This window comes from Xyrauchen texanus, chromosome 3 (assembly GCF_025860055.1).
Source record: "Xyrauchen texanus isolate HMW12.3.18 chromosome 3, RBS_HiC_50CHRs, whole genome shotgun sequence".
Lineage (NCBI taxonomy): Eukaryota > Metazoa > Chordata > Actinopteri > Cypriniformes > Catostomidae > Xyrauchen > Xyrauchen texanus.
Window position 1 is genome coordinate 46,695,921 of NC_068278.1, and position 17,552 is coordinate 46,713,472.

Below are 17,552 nucleotides of genomic sequence, written 5' to 3' on the forward strand. Positions count from 1 at the left end.
ACTGCGCTGTGGCCTTCGTGGCCCTGAGGGCGAGGTTGGTCACTGAGCGCAGTTCCTGCAGCACGTCGGGATCAGGACTACCCTCGTGCAGATCTTTAAGTGCCTTGGCCTGGTGGACTTGCAGGAGGGCCATGGCATGCAGCGGCGAGCTCATCCAGCTCGGGGGGCTCTAGTGGATAGGCAGGCTGGTGAGCCACTGTTGCCACGAGCCCGGACGGAAGTCAACAAGCATGCCGGGGGGGCGGGAGGTTCACGGGGACGTACCCGGCAAAATTAGCCTGCTGCCATCCAAAGATCCCCTCCATCGCCAGCCGCGTCTTCCTCAATCCCGTGGGAAGAAGGAGCGACGCAGGGGGTGGCTGGAGTGGTGTTCCTTCGGTAGAAGGAAAGCCGCGACAGCAACGTTGCCATGGTCACGTTCCTTCGGTAGAAGAAAAGCCACGACCGCAACGTTGCCATGGTCATGTTCTCGCAGTGAGAACATGAACCATCCACAAATGCTGCCTCGGTGTGATCGCAGCCCAGACACATGAGACAGCGCCTGTGGCTGTCTGAAGCGGAGAGCACTCTACCGCATCCAGGAACTACACAGGGGCGGAAAGTCATCTTTACAAAGACGCATCCTGAAAAGGACGTTTAACGCTGCTGTGTATTGCTCTTTTAGAGGGAATTACTCTTTTATAGAAAATCCCTCTTTTATATAACTCTCTTTTAAGTTTTGAACTTTCGAAGCGCCCAGGGGCAAACTGCAATGCCATGCAGAGAAGGAGAAAGCCGCTGAAGTGCGCCGTAGATCCAACAGAAGTATCGCTCAGAGGTAGAGGAACAGATGTGTGACTCGCAGCTCGCTGCATACACGACCATCGGCTCCGAAGAAAATTTCTGAATGAAACAGACGCATTTCCCCGCCTTTATACCTGTATGTCCGGGGATGGGACATGCAAATTCTGTTCGCCAACTTCTCATTGGCCTTTTTTCATAGATCAGAGGTATATTCGGCACTCAAGAGAGACCCCTAGTGTCGCTTCTTCGACACAACGTTGAAGTGAGCGACAGACGGGAAACAAAGAATACACATTTCAAAGCTGCATGTTTTAATTGTTTCACTCAAGCAAACATTAGACAGCATTTTTAATATAATGATATTTGTTATTTGAGATGTATTATTTTTGACAACATATCCTGTCCGTTGCAGTGTCTGATAGAATTGTGACACCTCAAAGCCTAGTGTGAGTGCAGCATAAAAAAAAAAAATACACACAAAAATATTGGGTCAAATAATCAATTTTTAATCACACTAAGCTATATTTCAAAATACACTACTTTTAAATATTGAATGAATTATATGTTTAACAATTATTTACATTTCTCTTGCCTCAAAAATAATCTCTCAAAATAATGAGAATGATAGGTAGGTGATGTGGTTATTTGTGATGGAAAGAGAACATTTTTGGCATTTTTCAGAGAGAGGGATGGAAAACTAGAAAAGGAAAACTAGAAAAAAGTTTGATAAATGAAAGATCAGGTGGAGCTGCTATTAGTCCTACTTATCCATCACTGCCACTGTCTCTTTAAACCCGTCAGTCAGCCTGATAGACAGACAGGGGCGTGGCTAACAGGCACATAAGTCCTCCTATCCTTCAAGCCTCATTGTGCACTCTCTCTCTCTCTCTCTCTCTTTCTCTGGCTCGCACACACAAACTCACTCACTCATTCAACTGTCACAGTTAAAAGCCTGCACTTACTTGTAAACCCCTGAGGATAGAATTCATAAAGAATCCCAGAGCAGGAATGTTGTGTGTGAGTGTGCTCACACTTTGATTTCAGACTGTTCTGCAAAGAAAGAGGAAGCGAAAGCTGTGTTTCAGACCACTGTGTAATAGTAAATCACATTTAAATCTGATTTAAGATACTTTTTTTTTCTTATTTTTTTTTTTTTTACAGCAAACTGACAGATAAAAGCCATCCACTGTGTTTCTCGGGTGTAGAATACTCTTTCTCCCTCTTTTTAAAGTGTTTTTACTGAAGTCTATTATCTGGAAGAGACTGACCAAAATGCTGAGTACTTCAATAACTACAATCCGATCTTCTGGGTTCTTAGGCCATGAGGGGATCCACACAAATAGACTACAACGAAAGCATTAACATGTCTGTGGATGATTATTCTGTTAATTTAGCTAAAATTACATGTAACACTGATATGTGCTTCTTGATATGTGTCACTTATACAAGTCTTGACAGTTCTGTGCTGTATCAGATCTTGACTTTTGTAGATTCGATGTAGATTCAATGAATCTTAATATACAGAATGTTTTTGAATCAATATATTTTTATACACATAGAAACTCAGAGTGATGCAGTATTGATCCCTTCAGCATGGCAACAACCGAATGCACTGGTCTTCATGCTGTGAGCCAGTAAAAAACCCCAAATAAAATAGAATACTAAGATCATAAAAAAAATACCCAGATTCTTTTAAAAACTATTTTATTCTCAAAAGGGAAATGGTATGATTTTGAAAAGACATTACAGGAAAACGTACTGGGATGATTGAATCTTTAAGTGCATAAAGTTCTAATATATCTGGAGAGTTATCTATTAGCATCCCCATTCATCTCCATGGCAGTGCTCTGGGTCAGAGCCCCCTTGAAGTACATAATCTAAAGTTCCTCGGAGACACTCCGTTCTGGAACCAGGAGTCATGTGACAGATTACTCGACAATAGAAAAAGACTTGGAAAGTTTTAAGTCCACGTCACAAACAAAAGCCCTCCAAAACAATCTGTTTCTGGCAAAACATCTACTTTAACTGGGGCTGCCGCCGACCAAAGATTTTCCTAGTTGACTAGTAGGTGTTAGATTAAGCCAGTAGTCAAATAGTTGTTGCATGTTTATGATATTAATTTAATTACTTATTACTAATTATATATATATATATATATTGAGGGACATCAGAAAATGGTTTGAGTTCCAGGGCTGGGAATTTTTTTTTATAAGTAACAATGCTAACACTGTTCTACATGAGAATTACTAAACGTAATAATGAGCCTTTAAAATATACATTTTAAATTAAATTGTGAGCTGCAGCAACATTGGCAAAAGCGGTAATGATTCTGAATGTGTCAGGAAAACCCTCAAGGAGACTGTCTGAACATTTTGTTAATTTATAGAGAGAAATGCACATCAGGGTTTTGCCGACAGACGATGATCTCGGGAATCGATGATGATCAGAGTAATCCCCAATGTCAAGATGATATGTGGCTCGTTTACCATGAATGTATACAATTTGTATTATTATTAGTCTATTATAATTATCAAATTAACGTTACAAATAATTTCCTCTTAAACACACAGACACACTTGAAGAAAACATTATTATATTATATTATATATTATATTATTATATTATTATATAAGCCATCTATGCGCATATATAACACGCTGATACGGAGGTGTGCAGTCTCGTGGAACACGCGCATGTAAAATGTTCTCACTCTTTGTTTATCTTCTGAATTTATTTTATTTTTTTGCAAGAATAGTGTCGTCTATGAGTGCTGCATATGACCTTAGACATCTCAGCTCAGGAGCTGATTTGAGTTCAGTTCGCTTTATTTCCACAGAGCAGTTAATTGTGACCACCACTCTGCAGCCTACACATCTGTGATTGAAACATAAAATAATACAAAAACACGTTCACCTCGAACCGTGATTTATTTTTCAGTAATTATTATTGTCATTATAATTATTATTTTTACATTTCTAATTGTTTTTATGTCTTCATTTGTGTAAATCTCCGTCTGCATGTTTAGATGGATACTTGCCTGATGGTAAATGGAAGGTTGCTTTATATATATATATATATATATATATATATATATATATATATATATATATATATATATATACACTCACCTAAAGGATTATTAGGAACACCATACTAATACTGTGTTTGACCCCCTTTCGCCTTCAGAACTGCCTTAATTCTACGTGGCATTGATTCAACAAGGTGCTGAAAGCATTCTTTAGAAATGTTGGCCCACATTGATCGGATAGCATCTTGCAGTTGATGGAGATTTGTGGGATGCACATCCATGGCACGAAGCTCCCGTTCCACCACATCCCAAAGATGCTCTACTGGGTTGAGATCTGGTGACTGTGGGGGCCATTTTAGTACAGTGAACTTATTGTCATGTTCAAGAAACCAATTTGAAATGATTCAAGCTTTGTGACATGGTGCATTATGCTGCTGGAAGTAGCCATCAGAGGATGGGTACATGGTGGCCATAAATGGATGGACCTGGTCAGAAACAATGCTCAGCTAGGCCGTGGCATTTAAACGATGCCCAGTTGGCACTAAGGGGCCTAAAGTGTGCCAAGAAAACATCCCCCACACCATTACACCACCACCAGCAGCCTGCACAGTGGTAACAAGGCATTGATGGATCCATGTTCTCATTCTGTTTACGCCAAATTCTGACTCTACCATCTGAATGTCTCAACAGAAATCGAGACTCATCAGACCAGGCAACATTTTTCCAGTCTTCAACTGTCCAATTTTGGTGAGCTCTTGCAAATTGTAGCCTCTTTTTCCTATTTGTAGTGGAGATGAGTGGTACCCGGTGGGGTCTTCTGCTGTTGTAGCCCATCCGCCTCAAGGTTGTGCGTGCTGTGGCTTCACAAATGCTTTGCTGCATACCTCGGTTGTAACGAGTGGTTATTTCAGGCAAAGTTGCTCTTCTATCAGCTTGAATCAGTCGGCCCATTCTCCTCTGACCTCTAGCATCAACAAGGCATTTTCAGCCCACAGGACTGCCGCATACTGGATGTTTTTCCCTTTTCACACCATTCTTTGTAAACCCTAGAAATGGTTGTGCGTGAAAATCCCAGTAACTGAGCAGATTGTGAAATACTCAGACCGGCCCGTCTGGCACCAACAACCATGCCACGCTCAAAATTGCTTAAATCACCTTTCTTTCCCATTCTGACATTCAGTTTGGAGTTCAGGAGATTGTCTTGACCAGGACCACACCCCTAAATGCATTGAAGCAACTGCCATGTGATTGGTTGATTAGATAATTGCATTAATGAGAAATTGAACAGGTGTTCCTAATAATCCTTTAGGTGAGTGTATATACAGTATATATTTTATCTCTTTATTATTTTAATAGATTTTTTATTTTGTTTTGAGTGCGATTTGAATTTAGACATGTATTTGATTAAAGTTTTTCATTTTTTAAATAAATTAATACAATTTTCAATGTAAAATCACTGAAGCAAGAATATTCACCAATCCCTTAGCCCAGGGGTTTCCGGGTTGTAAAGGAAGGAATTTATTCACAAAGATGATGTGTTTTCCCGGACAACGAACTACGCAACTGGTAGAGAATGCATGGATGAAGTAGGTTCTTTGCCAGAGAGATGTTGTCTTTCACAACTGTTGTAAAGCCATCTTTCAAAAGTTTAACAACACACATTTTAATTGCACTTTTTTCCAGTTTCATTAGAATATTTTGTTAAAATAAAAAGAAATTAAGTTCAAAGTTTGAAATCAAGGTGTCTTTCATTATTGTGTAGGATTAACCCTAACCCTACTTAACGAAAATTACCCCATTGTACCACCTAGCGTTCAACCAGTGGTTTCAGCGGTTTCCTGTTGATTTTTTTTTGTTCTTCGACCAACCGACCTATCAAAACTTGGTCAACCAAGACTCTTCTCGTCGACTAATATTTGGTCAACTATTAGGGGGCAGCCCTAACTGTAACAAAGAGGTGGGGGACTCCAGTTACATGACTTGACTCGAGACTTGACTTGACTTGAACTGCATGACCCGACAATGACTTGAATGTTTTTTATTATTATTATTTTCAATGACTTATTATAAACAGTAATGAAATGTGTTTAAAAAACATTGCAACATCAATTAAATAATATGCAAAAATGTAAGCCCGCCAGCACCACTGATCTGCATTTGTGCAGCTAACGCTGTGCTCACAACGTGCCATAATGACAGATGATTGTCCAGTTCCCGAAATAATCTCCTTTGGATATAAAGATTTTGAATTGGACCATGTGAATAAAAAAGTATGAAAATATGCAACTCAAAAATATCCGATACCACCACCACAACCTCGAATTTCATCATATATTTAAAAAAAGGCAAGTAAATCATTTTGTTATAATTTCATTATCCAGAAATATTATTATGTAAAATTACTGTTCAAATGTATTCATGATTAATCTCATGTTTTGTAGCGCGACAAGTTTGAAATGACCCGACATTACCCTCTAAATGTGTTTATGCCTTTTCTAAACCTTCTCAACAGTCAACAATATACCATAACAATTTGTTGGCAATATAAAAGCATAACAGGCAGATTTTCAGTCACAACACTTTATTTAAAACGTGACAAGTAGTAGATGAAATCCAAGTGCTCTCATAGTGATTATAACTTCTGAAGACTTTAACTAAAGCCCTTGAATGCAATACCTTTATGACTATTTTATTTAAATGTAGCTCTGAAGGGAACTGACTGTCTGAAGAAAAGTTTCGATTGCATTTTCTTTTCATCTTACCTCCGTATAATGCAGAGGTCGGGAACCTTTTTTTAAATTAGGAGCCAATTTAAAAAATGTTGGTTGATGCATTTTTTGAAAGAGCCATACCACAAATGAATCATTTACTATTTTTAAAAACAATGTTTTTCAATAAAATAACATTTTTATATTGCCAATAGACTACTCAAAAATAAACAAATATGCAAACATTAATAGGTAACATGTTGCAATATGGAATTGAGGTGATGACAAAAGAGATGGTTGTTGACTTCTGGAGAGCACAGAGTGACCACTCTCTGCTGAACATCGACAGCTCCTCTGTGGCGATCGTCAAGAGCACCAAATTCCTTGGTTTTCACCTAGCGGAGAATCTCACCTGGTCCCTCAACACCAGCTCTATTACCAAGAAAGCCCAGCAGCATCTCTACTTTCTTTGAAGGCTGAGAAAAGCATATCGCCCACCCCCCATCCTCACTACATTCTATAGAGGGACTATTGAGAGCATCCTGAGCAGCTGCATCACTGCCTGGTTTGGGACTTGCACCGTTTTGGACCGCAAAGCCCTGCAGAGGATAGTGAGAACAGCTGAGAAGATCATCGGGGTCTCTCTTCCCTCCATCAAAGATATTTACACAAAACGCTGAATCTGCAAAGCAACCAGCATTCTGGATGACCCCACACACCCCTCAAACAAACTCTTCACCCTCCTGCCATCTGGCAAGAGGTACCGTAGTATGCGGGCCCTCATGGCCAGACTGTGTAACAGCTTCATCCCCCAAGCCATCAGACTCCTCAATACTCAGAGACTGGACTGACACACACACACCTGTACACCATCCAACTTTTACACATGTCCAGAGTTGCACTTTAATTCGTTGTCAATTATACCTGGCTGCTACCTTAATTACTCCTATGTCCTTAGAACACTATTTCATAGTATGTTATGTTTACATTTGGCCTTTTCAGAAACTGTCATCTTTTTGCACTACTCAGATTACAAATGTGTACTCATAGTGTGCCTATTGTCCTCTTCCTTTTAGTAATTTATTGTACTGTCCCGTACTTTTTTGCACACGTTTGCACGTGCACTTTATGTAGAAATGTTATTTAGTCTGTGTAGTCTCATGTGGTTCTGTGTTTGTCCTATGTTGTTTTATGTAGCACCACGGTCCTGGAGGAACGTTGTCTCGTTTCACTGTGTACTGTACTAACTGTATATGGTTGAACGACAATAAAAACCACTTGACTTGAATTGAGTACGCGTGTTTGTGCGGATCTCCATAAAATTACTTGATTTTACAATTGTTTATGAAAAATTTGACTTCGCTTTTGCACTGGGTGGTATGTAAATTTCTTTAATGATAATCACATTTAAAATATTGTGATATCTGATTATATGGTGAATATTTTTGCCTGATTGATTTTGCTTTCAAAATGTAGTTAATTTATTGAAACACGAAAAATGTAAACAAAAGATATTTGTAATTTCAAATTGCACTTTAAATGATGCAAAAAAGCCATTCAAATAACAAAGTGATTAAAGAATCTTATATATAACCACCTCCCTGAATACAAACATTTACCTTCTCCAATGAACCCGTTTGCCATCACGCAAGCATCCGCCATGACACCAGGTGAACCATTTCTAATAGCATACAAATTAAAAACTAAAGACTGTAAAGTAATAACTGTAAAGATAATTATAATAATCAGCATAATAAATAAGCCTTGAGTTCCCAAAAAATGCTGCCAAATGTGTGTTCTTATCGAATGTGTTTGTATTGCATTTGTTAATACTGTTAATGCTGCCTAAAGAAAAGAAAATATAACTCATTTTTAGGTTCAAGGTGAACGTGTCTTGTTTTACTTTATGATTTAATCATTTTCATCTTTGTTTTTTTAATTCAAAGATACCTGTATTTATTACAGAACCGGCAGAGTTGCCTTCACAATGTGTATGAGCAAACTGCTCTGTGGAAATAAAGCGAAACTCACACTACCTTATGAGATGATCGGAGATCATGTGCAGCATTCTCATAGACAACTTTATTCTTCCAAACAGTTTTCAGTTGAATGAAACAGAGAAAAGGGAGTGATAACTCTTCACATCCGCGTGTCTCGTTGCACGCCTCTGAATTAACAGCTAATCAGACACAAACATTGACAGCTTTTCTTTTGTCTGTTCTTAAAAATATAATTAAGTGTGTTTCATCGAGCTTTTTGAACTAACAACATTTCTTGTCATGTGTCACTCCGAGACGTCTTACAGATGACCCACCTGTTGCAGGTAGATGAGCAAAAATACTCACACATGAAATACATTTGGAGGAGGAGCTTGTGAACAGGATTGAGTCTCATCGCATTTTGTGGGTGCTATATCACAACCTGGGTGCACATAAAAAATAACAAACGTTCATAAAATCGCTTGTAGAAAATACTCTTAACAGCTAAGATCAATAGTTATTGGGAAACGAGGCCCAGAACTCTATGAATGTGCGTGTCTTGTAGAAGCACTTTCATTGCACTCGTGAACAGCAGAGCTCACTACACACACATATCAAATTAGACAGGCATCGGCGGTTTTTCTTTCGTCTGTTCTTCAAAATATAATCACATTTCATCAAACACGTTATCTTTGTGTCTAATTTCTTGTAATATATCACTCTGGTAAGTCTTACAGGTCGCCTTCCACAGTGGTTGGTACACCAGCAAAATCCACATTTGGCGGGTGTTCATTTCAAACCTTGTTCATTAGGAGTAGCTATATGACAAATTCGGAAGAAAGGAAACCAAAACTGTCATTGACTCCAAGCTTTGCAATCGCACCCACACTTTCTGTTGGAAAATTTTCTCTAGAAAGTTTTAAACGTTCATGTGTTGGTGAATGGTGAGACACTGGCGAGCTACTTGATTTTTAACAAAGAGCCACAGGTTCCAGACACCTGGTATTATGACTAATAAAGTATTGTTTATAAATGCAGGGCTGCTTTTTGTACAGGCGTTACCAGGGTATCAGCTATATTTCTGCTGCATAAGCGATACCTACTGTCAGAGAGTGAATTTGTATTTTCATTCAGACCGTCTGTCGTTTTGGTTAGATCAATGTGAAAATCTGACCGCATTTTTACACAGCGTGCATGTATGTGTTATATATTTTAACCGGTTAATTCTAAAAATCTAAACAATTCAGATAATAAGGTATCTAGAAGTATTCACAGTATTTTTAAGTGCCCACGATAAAAATACTGTGCATGTTCATCAACGCAATTTACTAATATATATATAGTATAACACATTACTGTTTTACAATTTATATCAAAAAATTAGGTAAAGATATGTATATATATGTTCATAATTTCAGAGTAAAAATACATATTTATTTCAAAAATTAAACTATTTATTTTAGTTCTGTGGCTTGACTCGACTTGACTTGAAACTCATCAGGACTCGACTTGACTTGCTTGAGGTGAGTCACTGACTTGAATTGACATGCTTGATTTGTCTGCACTGCACTTGAGACTTGACTTAAGACTTGATGGTTAAGACTTGAGACTTGCTTGTGACTTGCTCCCACCTCTGCTGTAACATTATTAAATGCTTGTTATTTATATGTTGCTTGGGGGGGGAAATTATTTAGTGACAATACACTACTATTTTTGAATGGCCTTTATATGGTGTAGCATGGGCTAACAGGTCATGCTAACCAGGCAATTCCTGACCCCCCTGTTTAAGTGTTTGTAAATAATAAGTTCAAAAATATATTTTGAGCATTGTTGGGCTGTTAAATATCTGGTATTATAACTCTCTGAATGTGCAGCTTAAAGCTCAAGCTATGTCCAAATATCACCTGATGGTGTCATATTCACAGTTTATTTAAACTCTGGTTTTCCAGACCCCTAACCTCACAGGGTTCTGAGAACTGTTTGGAAAATTCAATTTTTTGTTATCCTGCATGTTATTGACCTTATTAGAGTAGTTCATGTTTATATTGAGATAAAAAAATTGTCCCTTAGATGACTAATAGCAGAACTATGGTGTACTTGTCAACAGCTCACATTAAAGAAATTTAACGAGAATCTGCATTTGGAATCAGATGCAAATCAGTACATGCATTAAAGGAACACACACGCAGTCAACAACACTCTTTGACAATATGTTGCTTTCCATATCGTAGAGAAGAAAAATCACAAATGAGTTCTCTTTAGTAGTTTACACAAATAAAATGACAGTACAGTGGGGAGCTGTAAAGGGATTAACGGAAAGGAGGAGATGAGAACCAGCTTGACAATATAAATCATATTTAATATAAAACAAAAAGATAAACACACAAAGGTGTCTGACAGCTGTCCGTAAATCTCTCTCTCACACTGCAGCTTCCAGTTGGCCTTAATCCCTCTCTGAGGCTTGATTAGCCTGATTAGGGGCCGGGAGTGCGGAATCATGACCCGGCCCCGCCCTCTGCCCTGTCACATTCCTCCCTCGTTCTCTCAACTCAACTCAACTCAATTTTATTTCTAAAGCACTTTCAAAAACCACACTGGGTACTCTCTCAGGCCGGGGAGCCCCCGGCATGACGTACCTTTCCATGGGGAGGGGCGTGCCTTCCGCACCGTCTGCTGGCAGGTCATCCCTGTCTACTTGGATGAGGGAGGGGACAAGGGAAGGGAAACAAAATAAAAAGTGTGGCACCTACACGCCGTAACGGCGATCGTGCCAAATTAACAAAAGCATTTTAAAATCAGAGGGAAAGGCCAACACTGAGTGGCAGTGGAGGAGAGAGAGAGAGAGAGAGAGAGAGAAAAAAAACACTTACTGCGCCGGTTCTCCGATATGCCATAGCTTGGTCCTCGGCCACTCCTCCACCCTCTAATGGACGACAGCCGCGCCTCCCCAGACGGATCGGAGGCAGACCTCCGGCCCCTGGTGGATGGAACGCCCCGCCACGTTTTTGGTGGACGGTAGGGGTCTCCCCCGCCCCAGGAATTTCAGAATAGATTTCAACATGGTGCTTATGTTACAATCTGAAGTGAGATATAAGACCAAATAATCTGAGCTATCCTATCTATATTCATTTTATAGCTCTTCTTGTTCGAGTGTTTTTGTTTACTATATATTAAATATTAAATGTATTTAAATAAAAAGCTTATTATGACATCAGCTTGGTACACCCACAAATCTCCATACACCTCTAGTCTATTCACATTAAATTGTCATGGAAATTATTACCCCCTTTTCATTAGTAAAAGCTCAAAATGTGTGTGCGTATGCAGTACAGTTGGTCTCAGCTGTATAGATAGTTGAGACCAGAATTTGAGCTAGCCAGCTCCATGATTCAGAACATTTTGGATTCAGCGTGGAGAGAGTTGTGGAGAAAAAAAGGGACATTAATTCACAGCTCCCTGCATGATAGGGCACTCTCTGTCTGGTCTTATGCCAGCCAAGAGTTTAAGACAAATGGAGATACGGAGAAGAGGTAGGGATAGATATGCTCCTTTCCAGCAGGGTCAGAAAGAGGAGAAGTGCTTCTGAGGTCTAAATTAATGTAGTCTGCCTTTGAATTTTAATATGCGTGTGTGTGTGTGTAAGGATTATAGCGCGTCTGATCCTTCTCAATTCTAACTAGCATTTGGCATTTTTAGCAGATGAGTAAAAAAAACTAGTTTTTGGACCTGGGGTCTCTCAGTGTTAGTTTTCAGGACCCTTTGAAGGGCAGAGGGGGGTATATTCCAACAGCAGCATAAATAATTAAGCTTGTTATGCTCGTTAAGTGGGTAATATGCCTTGTAATTAGCACCCTTAACAAGATGCATTTGTAAACAGGCTTATTGAGGCAGAAAGTATTTTAGTATTGTCAGTGTGTGTGAGTAAGTGTTTTTGTTTACATCAGTGTCTGAAATTAACTTTTATATTAAGAGGCAAAAGTGAATGTGTCTCCTGACATATATATATATTTTTAGGACATTTTTACCTTTATGAAGATTTTTTCTTTCCCTCACTGAATAAGGAGTACAGTCCATTTATGTAAAATACTTCAACTGAATAAATACATTAAATCAATACAATGTCATTCTGATTATAGCTGATGATTATATCATCATTAAATACTCAAGTAGCTGTAAATAATGCAAAGATATAATAACACAATGAAGGCGATGCTTGAAAACATGGTAAATAATTTACAGCCCTTATGTTAGATTATACATCTCTCTACAGTTTACATTATGGTAGATTTTGATATAGCTTGTTTTCAAATCTCTTATTTTTACTACTCGTTTAGTGTTTCCATAAATATCCACTTTATAGCTAAACATTTAACAGCACTTGAATACAGAAATCTGACTATAAAGTGTCTTCAGTCTTCAGAGGCATTAAACCCATTCTAAAACTATAACTATTCTATGAGGTCCAAATGTGGCCACTAATGAGACCACTAATAAGACCACTTAAGTAACACACTTCAGATTTAACATGGCCAAAGTAAAAAAATCCTAGATCTTGAATTCCAGAATTTTAATGTGGTCTCAGACTTTTGTGCCCAACTTTAAGGTTAAAATGTTATCAAATGTTAGATTATCGATTTAAAAAACAAAACATGAATTCACTACAGGGGGATTTTTGTACCCCCATTTTAAATATCAGTGAATGTTGTCACTTTAAATTGAATTTTTGCCCTGAGCCCTGGTTAATATTTGATGCTAGATCAAATGTGTGTATGCAAGGCTATGACTTTAATTTCATGTGTGTATTTATGTTTCTGGGTGTATATGAGTGAGTTTAAGTGTTTGTGTATATGGGCACACATTATGGGGACCAATGTGTATCATAAGCTCAGTATAAAACAATAGAAGTCAATGGAAAAACCATCGACCATAATAGAAGATTTTTGACTCCATCTCCCTCACAGTAAATGATAACAGACCAATGTGTCTGTTTATCTCTGTGATTCTCATTAGAGAGAGAGAGAGAGAGAGAGAGAGAGAGAGAGAGAGGAATTAAAAATGCAAATTAGAGAAGGGAAAAGAAAGCCACAAACAAACACACACACATATGCACACAGTGCAATTTGCTATAACAATCTATGATGTGTCTGTGAGAGATGGTTATATAAGCCCTTCCCTGATTCAGAGTGAAATCCCACTGGAGGGCAAGAATATCATTAAATGACACACAGCAAAAGACATTCATAACATATGTGTTTGTGTGCATCTGTGTTTGTGTGTGTTTGTCTTTTGAGAGCCTCACATTTGCTTCCCTCCACACAGTCTGCATGGAACAGACATATTTAAAAGAAACAATTATCATAAAGAACAATATATTCTGTGACTGCAATTTCTCTTCTTCCTGTTTGTGTCCTGTTGCTTGTTGCATCTGTTTGAATGAAACTGTAATACTGTGTGTTTGTGCACTACACAGTTTAAACCTAAAGCCTCTGTGTTGCTCTACGTAGCTCAAGTGATTTGCAAGCATTTGAACAGAGTAAGACAAATGAAATTAATGAAAATCTGAACAATGGTGAGAAATGAACAATGAAAAGAAATACTGTCTTTAATGCATGCCTGAAGTAAATTGGAATAAATCTGCATATATATAAGAGGAACTGCATATATTTAACATGATACGAATAGAACAAAATGTAATACTGTTTGAGTGTGTGAGAGAAACAGATAAATACATTTTCTTTCTTCGTAGTGCTGTTTCTCACCATATGCCATTACATTTGTTATTGGAATTTGATAATTCTGTTTATCCAATGTTATTTGTTATGCCAATAAAACACATTATATCCTAAAGAGAGAAACAGAATTGACAGTATATGCGTCCTGTTGTGCTGCAGGTATTGCGGTGGACAAGCACGGGTTAATTTACTTCGTTGATGGCTCAACGATCCGTAAGATTGATGACAAAGGCGTGATAACAACCGTTATTGGGTCAAACGGACTCACCTCCTCCCAGCCGATCAGCTGTGACTCTCGTATGGACATTAGTCAGGTGAAAATCTCATACAAATACACACACACACACACACACACACACACTCAGAAATTCACTTACAGTGGCACCAAAACGTTTTTAGAATTATCCACACCTAAAGCTTATGTACTGTATGTAATTTCTGCGCCAATAGTGCCACCAAACGGAATTGCAAACATAAACACTGGTTTCCAAACAGCTTTCTGAATTTTCATAGCACTACAGAGACACAGTGTTTTCAGTTTTCAATAAAATTAACCTATTTATGGCTGATGTTTAGCTGCATATTAAGCTTGGATGGGAGAAAGTATTTAATACTGAAAAAATTGCATACTTGAGCTTTAATATTTGAATGTCATTAAATTAGAGAACATTAAATGTTGTTGCTTTTTGCAAACAAATTATGCTAGGCCTTTTCTCAAAACAAACATTTTCATACCCATTTAACTATTACTTTTAACCAACTGGTCCCAGTGTGATTTTGAGTGAAGGTAAAAAATTATTTCCCAAATTTACAAAGATTTCGAAACAACAATGGACAACTGAAAAGTATTCAAATAATTATATATTTTTTAAATAAGTCTATTTTGTTGAGGTTTTCTCTTGAAAACTGTTATTGTGCTATCTTTAAAATAAATGTGAACTGGTTTGATATTTTGTTAATGCAATGTTAATCATTCATTTTTAAAATGAAAATTCTGTCGTCATTTACTTAATGTGTTCTTTTACTTTCACGGAACACAAAATTATATATTTGGCAGAATGATAGCACATTCTCTCCTTTTGAGTTCCATGGAGGAAAGAAAGTCATATGGGTTTGGAACAACATGATGGTGAGTAAACAATGACAGAATTTTAATCTTTTGGTTTAACTTCTCCATTAAGTATCCAAATAATTTTGTTGTCACTCTGCGCATACTTCACATACACATTCCGCCACACACATGGGCAATTACAGACACACACACACACACACACACACACACACACACACACTTATTGTTAAGCAGTTTTTCCTAGAGTTACCTAGAAATGGTATGACATATGGTGTCCTTCCACTGTTATGCTAACGACACCCAAATTTATTTGCCTTTATTTGACAAAAATGCACTTTAACCCCTATTGGCTTGCTTAAAGGGTGTAAAAGCTTGGATGACCCTGAATTTCTTAAATTTAAACGAAAACAAAACTGAAATTATCATGTTTGGACCAACTGAGGGTATCAACACCCAGAATTTTTATTTAGGTCCCCTTGCTGCTCATACTAAATCATGTATGAAGAACCTGGGTTTCTTATTTGACAGTGGCATTAAATTGGATTTAATCTCCTCAAGATTAGACTACTGTAATTCTATCTATTCTGGGATTAATTAATTAAGCCTGGCCTGTTTATAAATGGTCCAACATGCCGCTGCTAGACTGTTAAAGGACCGACGCAAATGTGAACACATTACACCGATCTCAGCATCTCTTCACTGGTTGCCGGTCAGATTTAGAAATTTTAAAATCTTAGTTTTTGTCTACAAATCACTGAAAATTTCAGCACAATGCTACCTTTCTGAGCTAATACTCATAACCTCTCATCTCTCATCACTTAGATCAGATGCACAAAGACTACTTATTGTCCCTAGGTCTAGACTGAAACATAGCGGTGATCGTTCCTCACTCGCATAAATGAACTGAATATCAGAAGGAGTTTTATTTTTATGGTGCCTTATGCATGCTCAAGGTCGCTTTACAACAAAGTCACAGTATAAGTCAGTACAATACAATTAAAAATAAACAGCAGTATACAACAGAACATCAGAACAAACCTAGACAATTAAGAAAATCATACAGTATGTAAAGCTAAAATATTGAGAGAAGAGTTGAGATTTGAATGTGGATAGGGAAGTGATATAACGAAGCACGCAGAACTGAGCCTGAAGACTTAAGATGAAGGGAACCCCCATACACACCATACACAGAAAGTGTCCCTCCATACTGCACAAACCCCCTCTCTCTCGCTCTCTCTCTCTCTTTTAACCTTTTCCTTCAGCTCTACAGGATTCACACACACACACACACACACACACACACACACACACACACAGTTTTTGGTGTTCACCTCAAGAGTGAGAAAGTGCTGATACTGAAGGTCTCTCTGGTGCAACAGAGTTACATTATACAGCTTGCAGCAACATACTTACTTTTCTTTTATCTTTCTCTCTTGCGCTCATTCTCACTCACTCCTTTGAGGTTTCTATCTGTTACTGGTCTATCCATTTTGCACACTAAAATCTTAAAGCTTTTCTTAAACATGAGGCAATTCCACATCTTTCTCTTAAAGTGCTCTTAAAAACCTATCTACATATTCTCTCCCTCTCTCTCTCTTTCTCTCTGTCTCTCTCCCCTTGCAGTTAAACTCAGTGTGTCCTCATTAAATCTGCAGGATGGCTCTCCCTTCATCGTCAGACACAATTCTTTCCCTTCCTGAATAGCATCAATTTTTGGCAGACTGTCCCTTGGTTTCTTTTTCATTTTGCTCTCCTTTTCTCACTCTCTCCTTCACACACACCACACTCCTCCACAGTTCATGTGGTAGGCTGTTGTATGTGAATAAGAATCAGACAGTGATGAGAGAGAGAGAGAGCGGGGAAATGAGGTGCCGCAGGCCACTGGGTAAAAGAAGCACTGAAATCTGCATAATTCCCAGCGTGCCTGGGATATGACACACTTAACATTGAATACTGTCCGGCTGTCGGGCAGCTGTGGACTCACAGAAACTAAACACATTTTTACCCACTGTAGCTGCAAATTAGGGGAGGATGGCATGACCAAAATCATATATCACATATGAGTAATTTTATGTAACAGTCAGGGTATACAGTATATCACAATAGTTATTTTGGCTGGAAACTCAATAAAAAAAAAAAATGGTTTATAGATAAACTAACCTTGTGATAATGCCTATTTTTGGATAGTCCAATACATTTTGTATTTAATACTTAAATACTTCTATACATTGAAAAGTACTTAGTATCTCA

At 38.1% G+C, this 17,552-nt stretch overlaps 1 protein-coding gene across 1 annotated transcript in view; it reads left to right on the plus strand.

Moving 5' to 3' along the window:
* Positions 1–17,552, plus strand: part of LOC127633466 (teneurin-1-like) — a 317,015-nt gene that overhangs the window by 258,528 nt on the left and 40,935 nt on the right. The window contains exon 23 of the mRNA XM_052112592.1: positions 14,390–14,544. Coding sequence (XP_051968552.1) covers positions 14,390–14,544 — 155 coding nt within the window. The remainder of the gene's footprint in view (positions 1–14,389; positions 14,545–17,552) is intronic.